Source organism: Perognathus longimembris, chromosome 14, assembly GCF_023159225.1.
Source record: "Perognathus longimembris pacificus isolate PPM17 chromosome 14, ASM2315922v1, whole genome shotgun sequence".
Classification (NCBI taxonomy): domain Eukaryota; kingdom Metazoa; phylum Chordata; class Mammalia; order Rodentia; family Heteromyidae; genus Perognathus; species Perognathus longimembris.
In genome coordinates this window covers 6,631,824-6,651,744 of record NC_063174.1, presented here as the reverse complement: position 1 = coordinate 6,651,744, position 19,921 = coordinate 6,631,824, and the positions used below count along the sequence as shown (strand labels likewise).

The 19,921-nt window shown below is 38.1% G+C and overlaps 1 protein-coding gene across 4 annotated transcripts in view; it reads left to right on the top strand.

Moving 5' to 3' along the window:
• Strn3 (striatin 3) overlaps positions 1-19,921 on the top strand; it is an 83,944-nt gene that overhangs the window by 26,677 nt on the left and 37,346 nt on the right. For all 4 annotated transcript variants that reach the window (XM_048362195.1, XM_048362196.1, XM_048362197.1 and 1 more), the window contains exons 2-5: positions 5,738-5,841; positions 7,879-7,952; positions 12,587-12,668; positions 16,530-16,703. In XM_048362195.1, the coding sequence (XP_048218152.1) occupies positions 5,738-5,841; positions 7,879-7,952; positions 12,587-12,668; positions 16,530-16,703 (434 nt within the window). The remainder of the gene's footprint in view (positions 1-5,737; positions 5,842-7,878; positions 7,953-12,586; positions 12,669-16,529; positions 16,704-19,921) is intronic.

The following is a 19,921-nucleotide window of genomic DNA, read 5'->3' as shown; positions in this document are numbered from 1 at the left end:
TCATGGTTTGTATTTTTTGGCCAGTCCAGGGCCTTGGACTCAGGGCCTGAGCACTGTCCCTGGCTTCTTCCCGCTCAAGGCTAGCACTCTGCCACCTGAGCCACAGTGCCCCTTCTGGCCCTTTTCCATATATGTGGTGCTGGGGAATCGAACCGAGAGCTTCATGTGTAGGAGGCAAGCACTCTTGCCACTAGGCCATATTCCCAGCCCGAGGATCATGGTTTGAAGCCAACCAGTTGAAAAGACTCATCTCTAACTTCCGAAAATCCGTAAGTTCAGCCATGGTCAAGCTGTAAGAGCACCAACCTTGAGTGAAAAGGCTAAGGGCAACGCCCAGGTTCCGAATTCAAGTCCCCCCCCCCCAATATTGTCATTTCATTCTTTCACATCTTCAGATTCTGAATTAGTGCTATAATGCCATATTACTGACCTTTCGCACTTTTTCACAATTTCTGTGTACTTGTATATGATATTTATAATGGATTTAAACAATAGTCAAGCAAGATGTGTTTTTATTAAGATGTGTTTTATTAAAATGATTTATTTGCTACCTTACAGGAGTATACTTCTTTAAGAACAAAACAAAACAAAAACTCATTATGCTTTGAACCAGTATTTCTGTCAAATATGACATTGGCATTTTAGAGGTAATGGAAGTGTTTTAATTCAGTTAACCTTGTTTAGACAATGTTATAAATGAAGAAATAAGAATAAGATACAAAGGGAAGTGCTAGTGGCTCACGCTTGTAACCCTAACTACTCAGGATGCTGAGATCTGACATTGCATTTCAAAGCCAGCCCCAGCAGGAATGTCTTTGAGACACTTCTATCTAGAGAAGAGCCAGAAGTAAAGCTGTGGCTCAAGTGGTAGAACTCTAGCCTTGAGTTTTTAAAAATGCTCAGGGACAGTGCTCACCCAGGCTTTGAGTTCAAGCTACAGAACTGGCACCACCAAAAAGAAAATGTGCTCTGTGGCTCATGGCTTGGTGCTGGTGGCTCATGCCTGTAATCCTACTCAAGAGGCCAAGAGCTGAAGATTGCAGTTCAAAGCCAGCCAGCCCAGGCAGGACTCTCATCTCCAATTTACCAAAACATCGGTGAGGCCGGATCAGGTGGAAGAGCACAAGCCTTGTTCAAGAAGGCCGAGGAACACCATCCTAGCCCTTGAGTTCAAGCCATAGGACCAGCACAAGGAAGGAAGGAGAAGGAAGAGAGGAAGGGAGAGGAAAGAAAGAAGGGCATTCTAGGCTTTTGCAAGCAGCGTTTTGTTTATCTTCCTTGAAATAAAATTTTGAGTGTTCATCCTGATCAGTTGGGGACTGATGACTGGTATTACTAGATGACTGCTTCAACACACTGAATTATGATGTGTGTGGTGGTGGTGGTGGTGGTGGTGGTGGTGTGTGTGTGTGTGTTTGTGTTAAGAAGAGTTCTTAGCCCCCTAATGAACTTGATGATTAAGTTTTGAGTCATTTTTAAAATGATTTCCTATATGTCTTGTCACTATATTACCTGAGTATCCTAAAATGATTTACAACTGAATCTTGGTGCTTTGAATTCATATGTATAGTTTTATTGACCACTAAAGGAAGGAGGATATTAACTTTGCTTGCTATTCTAAATTAGTTGCATTGTTAATTTGTTAGCTGTTGTAACTTGAAATTGCTGGTAAGTTGCTCCCAAACATAGTATTTGAGAGTTTATTTTTTCTATTCCTTGGATACTAAGGTTTGCTATTTAATGGTATGCAGTTTGAATTCTACAGTAAGTGCTAAAGTGTTTTAAAGTCATTAAGACTATCTACATGTAGTGCTAACTTTTGTTTAAATAATTTGATTAAGAAAAATCTTGCAATAGAAAGAAAGAAAGTGGTTTGCTTTCTATGTTCGGTAAGACATGAGACACGGGGGCTGAGGATATGGCCTAGTGGCAAGAGTGCTTGCCTTGTTTGTATACATAAGGCCCTGGGTTCGATTCCCCAGCACCACATATACAGAAAATGGCCAGAAGTGGCGCTGTGGCTCAAGTGGCAGAGTGCTAGCCTTGAGCAAGAATAAGCCAGGGACAGTGCTCAGGCCCTGAGTCCAAGCCCCAGGACTGGCAAAAACAACAACAACAACAACAACACGAGACACGGTTATTTTAGAAAAGGAAACAATTGTGAGTCAAGTTTAGGCTTATCCTGGTCAAATCAATGCTGAAAGTTGTGCACTGGTGACCTCTAGTGGTCTTAGTTAAAATTGTCTACATCAAATAACAAATACCAGACAATTCTCATGTGTTAATCATATGCTTCTTGTTGGGAAAATTCAGTTGATATGCAAATAAGTGCCAAGTGAACACCTTTACTCATTCAAAGGAAAAAGGTGCCTTGAAAATAAACAATAAAGTTTATTGGCTATCAGTGGAATGTCAACTGAAATTGGATGGAAACAAATTTATTTTTGCTTTTACAATATGTTTTTAGCAGTAAATTTCAAGGTAACCATATATTTTGATACTTTTTTTTTTTTTTTTGCCAGTCCTGGGCCTTGGACTCAGGGCCTGAGCACCATCCCTGGCTTCTTCCTGCTCAAGGCTAGCACTCTGCCACTTGAGCCACAGCGCCACTTCTGGCCATTTTCTGTATATGTGGTGCTGGGGAATCGAACCGAGAGCTTCATGTGTAGGAGGCAAGCACTCCTGCCACTAGGTCATATTCCCAGCCCTATTTTGATACTCTTGATATTAATATAACTAAAACATAAAAATTATTGACTGGGGTTGATTTAAAAAGTGAATTTTTTGGTGCTTTAAACAACTTGTTGCTTCGAATGTGCCTTATTGGTACAACACTTTAACTAGTACATGTAAAGCTTTGGGTTCCATTTTCAGCACTGTAACCATATATTCTATGTAAAACCCTTTCTCTCTTTTTTTTTTGTCCTGGGACTTGAACTCAGGGCCTGAGCACTGTCCCTGGCTTCTTTTTGCTCAAGGCTAACACCCTACCACTTGAGCCACAGCGCCACTTCTGGCTTTTTCTGTGTATGTGGTGCTGAGGAATCTAACCCAGGGCTTCATGCATGCTAGGCAAGCACACACTTCTACCACTAGGACATATTCCCAACCCCCATTATAAATATTTTTTGTTCGTTTTTGCTTGCCCTGGAGTCTCTCTATAGAGCTCAAGGCTAGTGCTCTACCACTTGCGTCATACCGCCATTTCTGGCCTTTTCTGTTTATGTGGTACAGAGGAATCAAACCCATGCAAGCACTCTACCACTAAGCCATATTCACAGTGCTGGTTTTAAAATCAGTGTTTTAAAGTGTGTATTTGCAGAAACGAGTGCTATAAACGGTGCATTCTGACCTATAAGAATAATAGGAAATCTCGGTGCCAGTGAGGCTAATGCTTGTAATTCTAGTTATTCAGGAGGCTGAGATAGGATTGCAGTTCCAAGCTAGCACATGCAGGAAAATTTGTTGAGACTCTTATCTCCAGTTGACCAGAAGGCAGAAGTAGAGCTGTGGTTCAAATACTAGAGCTCTAGCCTTGAGCACAAAAGCTCCAGGGACATCATCTAGGCTTGGAGCTTAAGCCTTGGGACCTACATGTTTGGAAAAGAAGGGGAAAAAAAGGAAAGCCATTGTCAGTGCTAAGAAGTCTTTATTCATTGTTATGACTATTGGGTATAAAATAAACCATTTCATTTAAAATTCCTTCTGAATATGTGGTGATACTAGGTCATAAAGTCAGTTCCAGCCCTTGTGGCTTCTCCTTCATCTTCCTTGTTATTTCCACTTAAGCTATGTTCTTTTGAAGTTATTTTAATAAGTTCTCATCTTCAACTTGACCTATATTCTCATCAATCACCTATTTTCAGTAACTGCTTTGGGATTCATGTTATGGGTGTAGGTGTGGGTGTGGTTTGTGCTTAATCTAATTTACCAGATTCTCTTAAGTAGAAATGATTAGAAATAGAAAAATGCAAAATAGGAGCTTTCACAATAGTATAAAAATGTCATAGAAAATATTGTGGTACAGTCTCTTAGATAACATATTGTGTATTTTGTAATTCTTTTCTCAATCAGAAAAACAACCCTTACCTCTTAACAATATGAGAAGGAATTTCTTTCAGATTTTCCCACTAGTTTCAAGACACTTGTAATCTAATGTTCATAAGATCAGAAGATAAGGATTATTTAGTGCTTGTATAAAATATAATTTGTGCTTTTTATTTATTATATCCTTTTTGATGCCTGTCTTTGGGCTTGAACTCAGCTTTGGGTGCTGTTCCTGAACTTTTGTGCTCACAGCTACTAGTACTTTACCACTTGAAATACAGCCTCACTTCCAGTTTTTAGCTGGTTAATTGGAGATAAGAGTCTCATGGAGTTTCTTGCCCCAGCTTTGAATCACCATCCTCAGATCTTGGCCTCCTGAGTTACTAGGATTGCAGGTGTGAGCCAACAGTGCCTGGCTATTATGATTTGTTGGTGGTGGTGGTCGTGGGGCTTGGACTCAGAGCCAGGAGTTGTTCCTGAGCTTTTTCATACAAGGCTAGCACTCTACCACTTTGAGCCACAGCACTACTTTTGGTTTTCTGGTGGGTAGTGGACACAAGAGTCACAAGGCACTTACCTGCCAAGGCTGGCTTCAAACCATGACCCTCAGATCTCAGCCTCTGGAGTACCTAGGTTTACAAGTGTGGCCACCAGTTTCTGACTTCTTAAGATTTTTTTAAAAAGCCAATCTCTATAAGAGAAAACTCAGAATCTTTCTTGAAAAATGCATAACGAAGATGACATTCTAAGTGTGCTTATGTATGTGTTTGTGTGTATGCCTATCTGCGTACTGTCCTTGAGTTTTTGTGCTCAAAGCTAGCACTCTGCCACTTGAGCCACAGCTCTTTCCAATATTTTGGCGATTCATTGGGAGATAGTAGTCTCTTGGACTTTTCCTGCCCAGGCTACACATTTTAATTTTTTTCTACAACTTGAGAGTAATAAATGCTGCTGCCCTTCTTTTTAGAGTTTGTAGCTCTTAGGTTCTAAACCCTTTTTTTTTTTTAATATTGTATATGATGATCAAGATTGAACTATAGGGTGTTTGTTAGGTAAGCTCTCTACCACTGAACTGAACCCCAAGGTTGTCCTTTTACAGTTTTGTGTGTGTGTGTGTGTGTGTGTGTGTGTGGTCGGTCATAGGGCTTGAACTCAGCCTGGGCACTGTTTTTGCTCAAGGCCTAGCACTCTGCCACTTTGAGCCACAATGCCACTTTGGATTTTCTGGTGGTTTATTTGAGATAGGAGTCTCACAGACTTTCTTACATTGGCTGGCTTCAAACTGCGGGTCTCAGATCTCAGCCTCCTGAGTAGGTAGGATTATAGGCGTGAGCCACTGGCACCTGGCAGATCTTACCTTTTGGGGGGGAAACTTTATCACATGGAGCTGTTTCTAACTCCTCAGATGTTTTCAGTGGTTAATTGGCAATAAGAGTCTCATGGACGTTTTTGCCCGGGTTGGCTTCTGTGATCATCCTGAATAGCTAGAAGGATTATAGGCCTGAACTACTACTGGTGCCTGGCAGTTATCTTCATTTTTAAAGTGGTTGTTATCTAACAGAACTTCTGCCCATTTCCATGGGTTTTAATTCTTGTTGTCAAGAGTAACTAGGATTTATTATTTTCTCTTTTTTAGTTTCTTATGTATAATTAAGGAAAAAATGAAGTAATGTATCTTTTATATTTTTAGGCACGGATAGCATTTTTACAAGGTGAAAGAAAAGGTCAGGAGAATTTGAAGAAGGATTTAGTAAGAAGAATAAAGATGTTAGAATATGCATTAAAACAAGAAAGGTATGTATGGGTCATTTCCATATAACTTACAATATTGTCCTCATTAATGCAATTGCAGTTTCCTTGAAGTTTTTATTTTAAATAAAATATATTTTTATTTGATTCATACATGGGAAAAGGCAATTAAAATAGTTAAATTGAAATGTTGTACTTTAGAATATAAATTTTAGAAATTTTTTCCTTGATGCCTAGGCATTTTTTTATTATTATTTTTGGGGTGCCCATCTAGGGGCTTGAACTCAGGGTCTGGGTGCTCTTCTTGAGATTTATTTTTTTGCTCAATTCTAGCATTCAATTACTTGAACCACCTATCTACTTTTGGCCTTTTTGGTGCTTGATTGGAGAGTTTCACACTTTATTGCTGAGCCTAGCTTTGAACCGGGGCCCTCAGTTCTCAGTAGCTAGTTTTGAGTAGCTGGGATTACAAGCCTGCGCCACCAGCACCTGTCCAGGAACATTTTTAAAAAATCTTTTGAAGCTACTCTTTTACTTGGACAACTTTCTTTTCTTTTTAAATTTTATTGTAAAGGTGATATTCAGAGGGAACACAGTTAAATAATTAAGATATCTTTTTGAACAGTGTTACCCTTTCCCTCATTTCCTCCCCCTCCCCCCATTCCCTTCCCCTCCCAGGTTGTAAAGTTCATTTCCAACATAGTACTGTCTAGTGAGAATCACTATTGCATTGGTTCACCCACCATTTCTGTGATTTCCCTTCCCTCCCCAAATCAGATAAACTTATATGCAAGACAAAGGGGATGGAAATGAAAAACAGTGACAATAGGGAATAAACCAGGAGGAAAAAAAAGAATGAAAAAAGAAATAATTGCAAACAGTACACCAAAAGAACAAATAAACCTCTTGGGGAGTTCATTTTGATAAGCATTATTTTATATGTTCACATGAGCATAGCTATTGAGCTGTATCCTAGACATATTCTAGTTGGACAGTTTTCTTTTTGTAGTATAATTTTTTTTTTTTTTTTTTGGCCAGTCCTGGGCCTTGGACTCAGGGCCTGAGCACTGTCCCTGGCTTCTTCCCGCTCAAGGCTAGCACTCCGCCACTTGAGCCACAGCGCCGCTTCTGGCCGTTTTCTGTATATGTGGTGCTGGGGAATCGAACCTAGGGCCTTGTGTATCCGAGGCAGGCACTCTTGCCACTAGGCTATATCCCCAGTCCATAATTTTGTTTTTATTAAGGTGTTTTACAAAGGAGTTACCATTTCAAACAAGTCACATAATGAGTGATTAGAACAATTACCTGTTCCTTTGCTTTACTCCAGTTTTGCCCTTCAATCTCTGCCTACAAATTACATAGGACAGTGCTGGGAACACGGCCTAGTGGTAAAGTGCTTGCCTCGTATACACGAAGCCCTGGGTTCCTCAGTACCACATACATAGAAAATAGCCAGAAGTGGCGCTGTGGCTCAAGAGGTAGAGTGCTAGCCTTGAGCAAAAACAAAAAGAAGCCAGGGACAGTGCTCAGACTCTTGAGTCCATGCCCCAGGACTGGCAACCAAAACAAAACAAATTACATAGGATATTTTCCCCACAGTGTATACTGAAAGCATGATTGTATTTGTTTACCCTTCCTCCCTTGTTTTCTACATCCCTCCTTTTGCCCCTCTAAAAGAAAATGAAAGGAAAACACAAAGACCACTACCACCAACAATAAACAACAACAAAAACACTATGTTTCCATTTCCTGGAGTTGGTGTTTTTTGTTGCTCCTACGACATAAACTTTTTTTTTTTTTGGCCAATCCTGGGGCCTGGACAAAGGGCCTGAGCACTGTCCCTGGCTTCTTTTTGCTCAAGGCTAGCACTCTACCACTTGAGCCACAGCGCCACTTCCGGCTTTTTCTGTTTATGTGGTGTTGAGGATCCCAGGGCTTCCTGTATGTTAGGCAAGCACTCTACCGCTAAGCCACATTCCCAGCCCCTTGTGTTATGTTTTGTTATTTGACTGATATTTGTACTCTTTTAACTATAGAAAAGGAAGCAATTGTTCTTTTACCAATTTATTATTAAATTTTCAGGGCAAAATATCACAAATTAAAATATGGCACAGAACTGAACCAAGGTGATTTGAAAATGCCAACCTTTGAATCAGGTAACCTGTTTCTCCTGTCACTTGTTTTAAGCTCATTTCTGGGTAGCAGACCTGTTTTTTATATCATTTTGCTTTGATGGCATTAGATAATTGAATGTTATAAACTGTCTTAAAATTTTGGAAAAATATTAATTACATAAAATAGTATTTTAATGTACATGAGTTCTAAGGTTATTGAACCTGTTTCCTTGCATTTAGACATATAAAAACCATGGGTACACTTTTTGGTAATAATTAGAACTAGAAGATACTAAAGCAATTTTTTTTCTTTCAGTAGGTATTTTTCATTTATTATATGAGCTTAATGTTTCATTATTTTAAAAAGTCCTTTTTTACCTAGAGTTTTAATTACTCATTTTAGTCCTAATATAATGGAAATTTTACTAGATTTGTAAACTACAGTGGAGGCCACATATGTTAAAGGGAAGGTTAAAGAAAAGTATTTCCATTTGGCTTTGCTGTTTACTAAATGGGGACTGTGAGGATAGTGTTTGCAAATGGAGAGGACCAGATAAAGAAAAGAGCTGGCCGTTTAACAATTTTAGGACTCCAGATGATTTCAGTTTGAGGAATCAAGAAGAATTTTTAGTTACATTATGTAGGATTTGAGAATGTTACCAGCAGTTTATTTAGATTTTCAGATAACATTTGTTGCAGTATCATTCTTTTTTTTTTTAAGTTTTTATTATCAAACTGATGTACAGGGAGGTTACTGTTTCACACGTTAGGCATTGGATACATTTCTTGTACTGTTTGTTACCTTGTCCCTCATGCCCCCCTCCCCCCTGCAGTATCATTCTTACCATCATTAAAATTCTAATATTCTTTTACAAAACAGGCCTTTTGAAGAGTAAGTATGCATTTGAGTTAGTAACATGGGAGTGAACTGTCTTTTCTGTAATACATTTTTAACTTGTGATGCTGAATAAGATAATATTGTATTTAAGCATTTTCTTTCCTTTATAAACAGTAATAACTATTAAATCAGGAACATTTAGTTTTTCTTATTTCTCAAGAATTGTTAAAGTCAGCCATTGAAAAATGTTCAACATTATATATGAAGAATCCACTAATAATTATCTTTAAGTGACTTAGAATAGGTTTATCATATTTGAAGTTTGAATGACTGTATACACACACACACACACACACACACACACATACACACACACTCTTTTGGGCTTTATGCTAGGCAGCTGCTGTACCACTTGAGCTGTATCTTTCCTGGCCTTTTTGTTTTTGCTCTTGTTGTTTTTCAGGCATAGTCTCATTTTATGCCCAATTGGCCTGCTCCATGAGTCTCCTATTTATAGTCTTGTGAATGCTGGGGTTACAAGATGTGTGTCACTGTACCAAGCTTTTTATTCTTTGAGACAAGGGGTTGGGGAATGTCACGCAAACTTTTTGCCAGGGCTTAGCTTCAAAGCAGGATCCTCAGTTACAGGCTTGAAGCACTATATACTGCTATGTATACATTTTTTATAGTTCAAAGTGAAGCTTATACTTGGATGCTAATTACTGAAGGAGTACAAAAGATTGCTTTTTATTTGAATATGCAGTTTTGTTCTGTAGCTTTTTTTCACGGCATGTAGTAGGAAAATAAAACTTACTATGGATTTATTTAGTGTAATATAGTTAATTTTAAAAATTTAAGTCATTTGTTGTGTATGTACACTAAGTACTGGTATAAACATACCACATATACCATAACATTCTGAGGTTTTTAATAAAAATCTCTTCCATTTTACTTTTAGCAGCAGAACTGTTGATCTTCTTGTTATCATATATATGAAATCAAGAGATCAAAGATGGGAGAGCATGGTAGTTTGTTTTTTTTTTTCCTGCCAGTGCTGGGGCTTGAATCCCAGCCCTGGCTTTTTTCTGCTCAAGGCTAGCACTCTACTACTTGAGCCACAGTGCCACCTCTGGCCTTTTCTATATATGTGGTACTGAGGAATTGAACCCAGGGCTTCATGTATAGGAGGCAAGCACTCTTGCCACTAGGCCATATTCCCAGCCCCGGTAGTTCTTTGATGATATGGCCAATTGTTAGTAAAACTTATTCCAGCTCTAGAAAGCAATATGTGACCTCCTTGAAAAAGCAAGAATAAATGATAGAAAAGTAAAGCCATGTTTACTACCATCATCCTATTGTAGTCAGAAGTGGTATATTGGCTTTACCAGGAAAAATTGGAATGGATTCAGAAGCTTTTCCTTTATTTTCTTTCCAGTGTGTTTAGAATATTCACAAAACTAGCAAAATACACTTTAGAATTTAGAGAGCTATGCCTCACTTTGGTCAATTTATATGCTCTATTTTGACATCTTAAATAACTGTGATAGTGAAGAAAAGCATCTAATTTTAGTATTAGTAAACTGGTTATATTCAGTAGATATATATTTTCAATGAAATTTCATAATTCTTTTGTGGTACTGAAGGTAGAGATAAGAGCCATGGCCTCTTGCATGCTAGTTAAGTGTTCTCCCATTAATACATATCCTCAACTCAGTGTGTAAGTCTTAAGTTGTACGGTAGCAAGAATGATAGGAATGCATTAAATGTCAAAAACAGATTATAGAGCAGTACATACTTTAAGTAGAGTTGTCGAGTCATGCATGTATTTTTAGGCAGAAAGAAAAGACTGAAACTCCAGTGTATAGTAGATAACTTTTTGGTACTAGGTTTTGAAGCATTGTATTTCCTCCTTCCCAAAAAAAGAAGGCCTGGAAGCATGGCTGAAGTGGTAGAACACCAGCCTAGCAAGTGTGAGGGCCCGAGTTCAAACACTAGTACTGCCAAAAACAAAATGGAGACATATACTTCTCCAGTGATTATGATATATTATTTTTTGCGTGTGTGTGTTCCTGTTTTGTTTATTTATTTACTTATTTTGGCCAGTCCTGGGCCTTGGACTCAGGGCCTGAGCACCATCCCTGGCTTCTTCCCGCTCAAGGCTAGCACTCTGCCACCTGAGCCACAGCACCCCTTCTGGCCGTTTTCCATATATGTGGTGCTGGGGAATTGAACCGAGAGCTTCATGTGTAGGAGGCAAGCACTCTTGCCACTAGGCCATATTCCCAGCCCTATGATACATTATTTTTAAAAATATAAATGTTATAAGTAGAAAAATAAGCAGGGGAGACTATTAGAATGAAATAATTATTTCTACAGATCAGAGAATTGCATGTGTACAGGGGATGGATAAGATACCAAGAGATTGTTAGTGTTGGAGAAATAATGTCTGTAGATTATTTTAAATACCAATAAAGTGACGGAGGAAAGTTTAGGAGCTTAGTAACGGAACTGTTCCTTTTGTTGTCTTGTCCTGAGGATGGAGCCTTTGGCCTTGCACATATTGGTCATGCCACTTGATCCATTGAGCTCTACCCCCTGCCTAACTATTCATTCTTCAGTTCTCAATGTGTGGGAGGCTTGAATTTCCAAGATCCTCTCTTCTCCACTTCTCTTCTTCGTTTTAATAAAAAAATTATGAGAAAACATTATTTTTAGTGTTCAAAGTAGTTTTAAATTTTATTCTTTTAATTAAAAAAATTAGATGTGTTAAAGCTTGTAATTTTTAAAACTTTGCATTTTTTTCAGGGCTGGGATTGATCTTACAGCTTTACACATGTTGTGTGCTGTGAACTTAAATTTTTTTTAAAATACACATACCTTGTTATCTGAGAATAAAGTAACTACTATTTACCTATTATAAAACTTTTTTCTGAATTGGATATGATGATACGTTCCTGTAACACCAGCAAAACTAAGATAGGTGGATGTTAAGTTGGAGGCCAGCCTAGGTTATCATAGTAAGATCATATCATAAACAATGGTTTTTCTTGTTTAACTTTCTGTTTTAAAAATGAAATTAGACTGGGCTGAGAATGTGGCTAAAATTGTAGAACACTGAGGCCCTGGGTTAACCTTAACTATAAAAAGAGACAGTAAGAAATTGTGTAGAAAAAGTCTTGTGTTGTGCATTTAAAGTCTAATGATAGAAACTCAGTTATTCAATATTGTTACATGTATCCAATAGTTGTTTTGAATAGCTTATGTGATAGAGCTTTTTATTTCAATTTATTTTTGTCCTGGTCCTTGGGCTTGAAGTCAGGGCTCAAGGGTAGCACTCTTATCACTTGAGCCACAGCTCCACTTCTGGTGTTTTTGTTGTTTTTGTGGTTAATTGGAGATAGGAGTCTCACAAACTTCTAGGCTTCAATCTGTGATCCTCAGATCTCAGCTTCATGAGTACCTGGGATTACAGGCCTGAGCCATTGGTACCTGACATGGTGCAGCTTTTTAATTTCAAGGACATTTGACATTGCAGAATTCTTATAGCTAAATAAATAATATTTTATTTCAACATCTGGGCTTTTGACTTTTGAAATCTCTATAGCAATAAAAGTATATTTGGGTTTTCTCAATTTTGAGATGAATAGTTAATTCACCTCAGGGATTTGAATTACTAGAGCAAACGTTAAAAATGGGGGATCCGTAATAACTCTTCAATTGAATTTTTTAATCCTGTATAAAATATTTAAATATATTTATTTGGAACTTATTCCTAAGAAACCTTGGTAATACTTTCAAGAGTTGAAATGTATGTAAAACTTTTATTCTTCATTTTTAGAAGAAACCAAAGATACAGAGGCTCCCACAGCACCTCAGAATAGCCAGTTAACATGGAAGCAAGGCAGACAGCTGTTAAGACAGTGAGTAATGGTTTATTTCAGTATCCTTTAATAATAATAAAATAGTTATAACAGTGCTTATATTGAGTTAACTTACACATAAAACCATCATTTAAAAGTTTTGTTTCTTCTGAGCTTTTGTATTTTGGGTTGTTTTTTTTGTGTGTGTGCGTGGGATAGAGTCCCTTGAAGAGTGCCTTGAAGTCTAGAAAGAAACGGTATAGAGTTCATTGTTCTAGATCTGTCCAACTATGTCACTACAAAATTTACATATTTGGTTTCTCTTAAGTCAGGATGTAACTAGCTTAGAGGATAAATTTAGCCTGGCTATCTGAAATTTTTCAGAAACTTTTGAGGAAGCTTTGATATCATATGAATAATTGCTATATTGGAAATACTTTGTCAGATCCTGTTTATGTTTTTAGGTCCTTGAGCATTTCTTTTTATCTCTTCTACACATAGTTGCTGTACTTCTTTTTCCTCAGCTCCAGCTTAGATCCCATGATTCATCTTTCTTTTCTATTATTAATTGCCTTTTGGTACTGCCTACTGGTCACTCCTTTGCCACCAGTCATTTTTATTATACTTACCTATAAAATCCCAGCCCTAGTTTAGTTTTACTACTATACCTACTTTTACTTCTGTTTCTTCTGTTTCTTCTGTTCTTAACTTTTAAAGGTCACAGAATATCATGATCGGTATCGTCATGGTTTCTATCTACACATTGTAGAGAGCCTTTTCCCTTCAGCTTGGTACTTCCCATTCCTATTGTCCTCAGTGGATATACTAAACTCGTACAGTGAGCCCATTCTCCCTTGCAGAGCACTTAAAGTTCTCCTTCACTAAAAATAAGGCTTTCATTTTTCTGCAAATAAATTTAAACTTTTATTCTATCAGTTCCTATACTCTATACACAAAAAAATGAACAAAAGAACTTTTTTTTTTTTAATTGGAAGCCAATTGGGTAACAAGAACTCAAGGAAATTCTGATCAACTTACTGTCAGGAAGTCAGGTAGCTCAGGACCTTTTAGAGACTGAAACTATCCAGGTATAATCTGCCCATCTCTTTTTAGCTTTGTTCTGTTCATCTGTAGGAAAAACAAAAAAACACCAAAAATCAGTTTCTGAGGAAGATTGAATTGGTGTGGATGGACCAGATAAGTGCTTATGAATGATTACCTGGGGTAGAGAGGACCCTGACAGGTCATTAAAACCAAAGGTGTTAGACTAGTGAGGAGTTTCCTTCCTAAAGAGGAATGCATTGTTTAGACGATTGGGTAGTAAAATCATCTGCACAGTATTTCATAAATATTTAATCTCATTACCTGAATATATGCTTTGTCTCTTTACTTTTCTCTTTACCTTTGTGTTTGCAGCCAAACTTTGTAAGAGTAGTTTCTGTGGTCCTTTATAGTTTTCCTTCTTGTTTGTAGCTGTTTTAGTTGTGGGTGTTTCCTCATTTTTTTTCCTTCCTGCTCTGTTAGTGGGGCTGGAATAAAGGGCCTCCCACTGTCATTCAGCTTTTCAATCACAGCTGGTGGTGCTTCATCACTTGAATCATACCTCTCATCCAGGAGCTAAGTTGTGCTGGTATTGGAGATTCAACTCAGGGCACTTGCTTGCTTAGCTTTTCTATTGAAGGCTGACTGAGCCTCACCTGTACTTTCCATACCTGTTTTAAGTCTGTTTTTAATTTGCCATGCCCTTGAAACTGCTCTTGCAGCATGTTCTAGCTACCTTTTTGAATTCATATTTGACCCCTTGAGCGATTTGACTTTTTTTTTTTTTTTTTTTTTTTGTGGAGTACTGGGGTTTTAACTCACGGACTTGTACTTGCTAGCAAAGCATTATTTTCCTTCCCTTAATTTTTAAGTACTTGAATTTTCTTTGGCTTTTTCTTTTTCTTTCCTTTACATGTTGTATTTGCATTGCTTTCTCTTCTTAGGCTTGTTATGTGGATGACTACACTTAAAAATCCATGGCTTCAAAGAAAGTATTATTCATTACTTTTGCGTTGGTATGGCCAAAATCCATGTTAGAAACCAAGTAAAAGGAGGAAAGACTTATTTTGAGTCAGGGTTTTGGGAATATTCAGTTGGTGGTCACATGGATCCAGGTTTTGGTGTGGAGACAGAGCATGGCACTGGGAGCATGTAGATGGGGAAGTGGACAGGCCATGGAGAGGTCAGAGGTAAGATGCCCTCAAGGAGCAGCAATCCATTTTCTCCATTTAGGCCCACCTCCTGAAATTTCCTGAAGCTTCTCTATTAGCATTACCATCCGGGAACCCAAGTCCCCCAGACAGAAGACATAAGCTATTTGGGTGGGACAAATGCAAACTAAGCATTTTTCAAAGTATGACAGTGATCAAATACTAGTGACCCAAATCTGTATTTCCAGTCTAGTCTCTTCTGAATTTTATGTGTAGACCTTTGTTGTTTGTTTTTAGTTACAGTGGTATTTCCACATCTGCAGCCCCTTTTTTATCTTGGTTATTTTTGAAGTAGGGCCTTACTTTATGCCCACTTGATGAGTTTGGGCTGTGATTCTTCTTTCTCTGTTGTCACGGATGAAAGGACTAGACCACTGCATCCAGCCATTGTGCTTTTCCCTTTAGCTGGGGTGACAGCTATGTGCCATTGCACCTAGACATTGGTTGAGGTGGACTCTTGTGACCTTTAGAGTGCGTGCATGTGCGCGTGTACTGGCTTTTTTTGTTCTCCAGTCTCTGTTAGAGACTCATATAGTCTTCTGAGTTTTTGGACCTATCTTACCCATGTGTATAATAACACTATCATTTGACTTTTGTAAATGGACACCATATACTTTGTCTGATAGGAACTCTAACCAGTTTGCTTCTGACTCTTATTCTCCATTTTAGTGAATGGAACAGTTACTTAGACATCTACGTTAGAAACCTGAAAATTGTCTAGAATCCTTAATATATACCAACTTTAATTTTACTGCCACTTTCATTAGTGTATCAAGTCAAAAAGGTTTTATACTTACTTTTCTCTTGTTTGTTCTCTTCATATTTATGCATGCTTTGTTAGTTTCCTAATCAGTTTCTCTGTTTTCGCTTTCACCTAAGTTTTTTTTTTTTTCTTTCTTTCTTTCTTTTTTTTTTTTCTTGGCCAGGCTGAGGAATGGAACCCAGGGCTTCATGCATGCTAGGCAAGCACTCTACCACTAAGCCACATTCCCAGTCCCTTGACCTAAATTTTTTAAAAATTGTTTGTTAGTAGTATTTAAGGTTTCTCTTTACAACCTTCATTAGCCTCTTAAATACTTGAATATAAAAAGTCATTCACAACTTACTACATGTCATTATTATCTGTCTTTTTTTCTAGTCCTATCTGGATCCTAGGTTACCCTGGTTTAGATAGGCAGAAAATTAAGACACCACAGAATTAGAAAAATGTTATGAAATCTGAGATCCTAGAAGGAGAATTAGCTTATCTATCAATCTCTGGTTAAGAACTTAGCAAGTCACAGTGTTCTAAGCTTCAGTTCTATTTATTTTTTACTACTTTTTAGACCAGAAAGTTTTGTATGTGTGTGTCTGTCTGTGTATACATATGTACATGCATATATACATACATACTCTGAAAAGCTTTTTAAGGTGGTAGGGATTTAGATATTGAAATAATTGGCCTAAAATCAATGTTAGTCTTCTTATATGTTTCCTTACCTTAAATTGTAGTTTGTAATTGGTATTGTTCACTTAGTACAGAGGCTAGTCTGTAGAGAAGAAAGATAGAAAAGAAAATGTGTAATTTGTAGGATTACGAATTTTTTAAAAGTCTTATGGTGTCCATAATTTTATGCCTGGGAGGTGTTAACAGTATGTAGAGTTTAGTATCTTTACTTTTCTCTTATAGGTATCTTCAGGAAGTAGGTTACACAGATACAATATTAGATGTCCGGTCTCAACGGGTAAGGTCATTACTTGGACTGTCAAATTCAGAACCAAATGGATCAGTAGAAACAAAGAATTTAGAACAAATCCTGAATGGTGGTGACTCTCCTAAGCAAAAAGGACAAGAAATCAAAAGGTATGGTTTGTATTTGTACGTTAACAGTGTGTTTAAGCAATGGACATTGTAAATTTCTGCAGCTATTTGTTCCTCCCTCCCTCCCTCCCTCCTTCCCTCTTTCCCTCCCTCCCTCCCTCTTTCCCTCCCTCCCTCCCTCCTTCCCTCCTTCCCTCCTTCCCTCCTTCCCTCCCTCCCTTTTTTTTTGCCTGTCCTGGGGCTTGAATTCAGGCCTGGGCACTGTCCCTGAGCTGCTTTTTTGCACAGTGCCACTTCCAGATTTTTCTGTTTTGTGGTACTGAGGAGTCAAACCCAGGGCTTTGTGTATACTAGGCAAGCACTCTGCCGCTAAGCCATATTTCGTTTTTCCTTTTTTTTTTTTTTTTTGGTGCCAGTACTAGGGCTCAAACTCTGGCTTGGGTTCTATTCCTTAGGTTTTTGATTCAAGGCTGGCACAAAACCATTTGAGCCACAACTCCACTTGGAGTGTTTTAGGAGTTAGAGTTAAATGTTTCATGGACTTTCCTACCAGAGCTGACTTTGAACTTCAATCTTCAGTTCTCAGCCTCTTGAGTAACTATGATTATAAGAATGAAGCATTGGTACATAGCCCTCTCATGGGTTTTTGTTTTGCCAGTCCTGGGGCTTGGACGCAGGGCCTGAGCACTGTCCCTGGCTCTTTTTGCTCAAGACCAGCACTCTACTTCTTTTAGACACAGCTCTTCTGTTTTTTTCCATTTATGTGGTGCTGAAGAATCAAACCCAGAGCTTTGTATATGCTAGGCAAGCACTCTATGCTAAGCCACATTCCCAGCCCCTCACAGTTTTTAAGCAGGCAGAGCTCATATTTAAAGACTCCTATACACCCACTCACCTACTCAAATTTGGACAAATAAATTTAGTACTTAGGTTCTTTAAATTTTATCCGTGAGTTTTGTGTTAGGAGTATTGTTCTAGCTCTGAAACAGGTATAGAATTGAAATGTAGATTTGAGATGAATTTTATGTAATTCATAGGTAATGCAACTGTTTAAAATTTCTGCTAGAGTACTTTCAGTATGCTGTAATTCTTTTCTACCACTACAATGAACAGTGTTTATTTAGACAGACTGAAAATAATAAAAGTTTTGTGTAGTGCTTGGGCTCCAGTTAGGCTTTATTTAACGAATAAACCAACAAATGAACAACAACAAAAAAAACTAGTTGGATGCCAGTGGCTCATACTTGTAATATTAGCTACTCAAGAAGCTGGTAACTGGATGATCTGGTTTAAGGTCAGCTCAAGTCAAAAAGTTTGCTAGACTCCCATCTTCGGAACAGCCAGCAAAAAGCCTGGCTAGAGCATGGCTTAGTTGTAGAGTGTCAGTCAGGAGAGAAAGCAAGCCAAGCAAATTTGGGAAGAATTGGAATACAATTCTCTTAGAAGCAGCTGTGCTACTTCTTAGTAATTTTCTCAGTTACCTTTGAACCTCCAATTGTCATTCTTACATTTTACTCTACTTAGAATCTTGGGGCTAAATTTGTGATCTTCTTTTAGAAAATGCACTGAGTCTTTTGCTTTCCCAACCTTACTTTGGCCTCATCTGAATTTTTTATTTTATTTTTTGTCAGTTGTGGGGCTTGAACTCAGGGCCTGAGCTCTTTTATTCTCAAGACTATCATTCTACTACTTGGAGCCACAGCAACACTCCAGGTTTTCTGGTGGTTATTTGGAGATATGAGTCTCATGCACTTTTCCTGCCCAGGCTGGATTCAGTGATCCTTGGATTGGATCACAGCCTCCTGAGCAGCTAGAGATTTCAAGCACCACCCACGTCTAGCTAAGTCTAATTTAATTTGATCTCAAGGTCTTAAGTGCCTGAATTTCTCATAATAACCAAAAATAGATATGTCAATAACCAGCATTTCCCAACTCCCCCCCCCCCCCAATCAGATTAGAAACAACTATGTTTAAAACTTTCCAGTCATGTTTTTTATGGGCAAGGATTAGTTGGAATTTATCTCTTGTCCCTATCATTTGATCTGCTTGGTCAATAAAGCAAGACAACTTTGCAGGTGGAAAAACATTGTGTGTGTGTGGGTGTCAGTCATGGGGCTGGAATCTGGGCCTAGGCACTGTCCCTGAGCTCGCTCGAGGCTAGTGCTCTACCACTTGAGCCATGGCATCACTTGGCCACTTTCCCACTTCAGATCTGCTGCTGATTAATTGAGATAAGAGTCTCATAGACTTTCCTGCCCGGGCTGGCTTTTATCCGCAGTCCTCAAATCTCAGCCTCCTAAGTAGCTAGGATTATAGGTGTTTCCACCAGCAACTAGCCAGATGGAATACCTTTAAGGAGAAAAAAAACTTCACCCTTTAAAAAAAAAAACAGACCATTAGAGTAGGTCTCATAGCTTGTCCAGGTCGGAAATAGAAAAGGATGGAGCACACAAGAACTCAGTTTACGCACATGTACTAGTTTTATTTGTTTAAAAAAAAAAAGAGGCAAGGTTTGATTTTGTGTCTTTTCATATTTCACAATTGTGTTGCTAGAATTCCCAAATGCTTCCAAGTCCATGTGGTAAGGTTTTTCAAGGTGTGCATTATTGCCAACAGCAGTAGAAAACAAACATTCTATTGCTAACAAACAAAGCAGCTACTCCTGTTTGTGCCTTTGAAATACGTCTGGTAACAGAGTAATAAGAAAATGTTTAGCCTCAATCTAGATGGTTGCATGGGAGAAACAAAGCATTTCCTTAAAATAGTAAGACTATTCAAGGTAAGACTTCATTGTAGGGGCAAATACATCCATTGAGTGTGGGGACAAAAATGAGCAAATGAGACAAGAACATTATATTTATTTAGTATTCTAAAGACAGATATCAGGTAGCTCAACAATAATTATGGCAGCACATCTACTCACACATGAACATTGATTTTAATGGTTTGAAAAAAAAAACAAACGAGATTTGTTAGTCCTCGAAAAATGAAATCAGTGCATTTTCAACGATATTATTGCCACAGCTTCTGATTGCTCAGTCCACACATAAGAAGTATGACTTGTTTGTACTAATTCTCAGATGAGAAACATTAGGGTAGGGTAAGTACAGACTGAATTGTTGCACAAAAGAATATTTACTCATCAGATCCCGCCAGTGTCTTCTGTGCTTGCTTCCTTGGTAGCCTTCTTGGTGAAGCTTTATTGATTTGATTAAAAATTTCCTGAGGAATCTAATTCATGTCAACATCATTTTGATGTG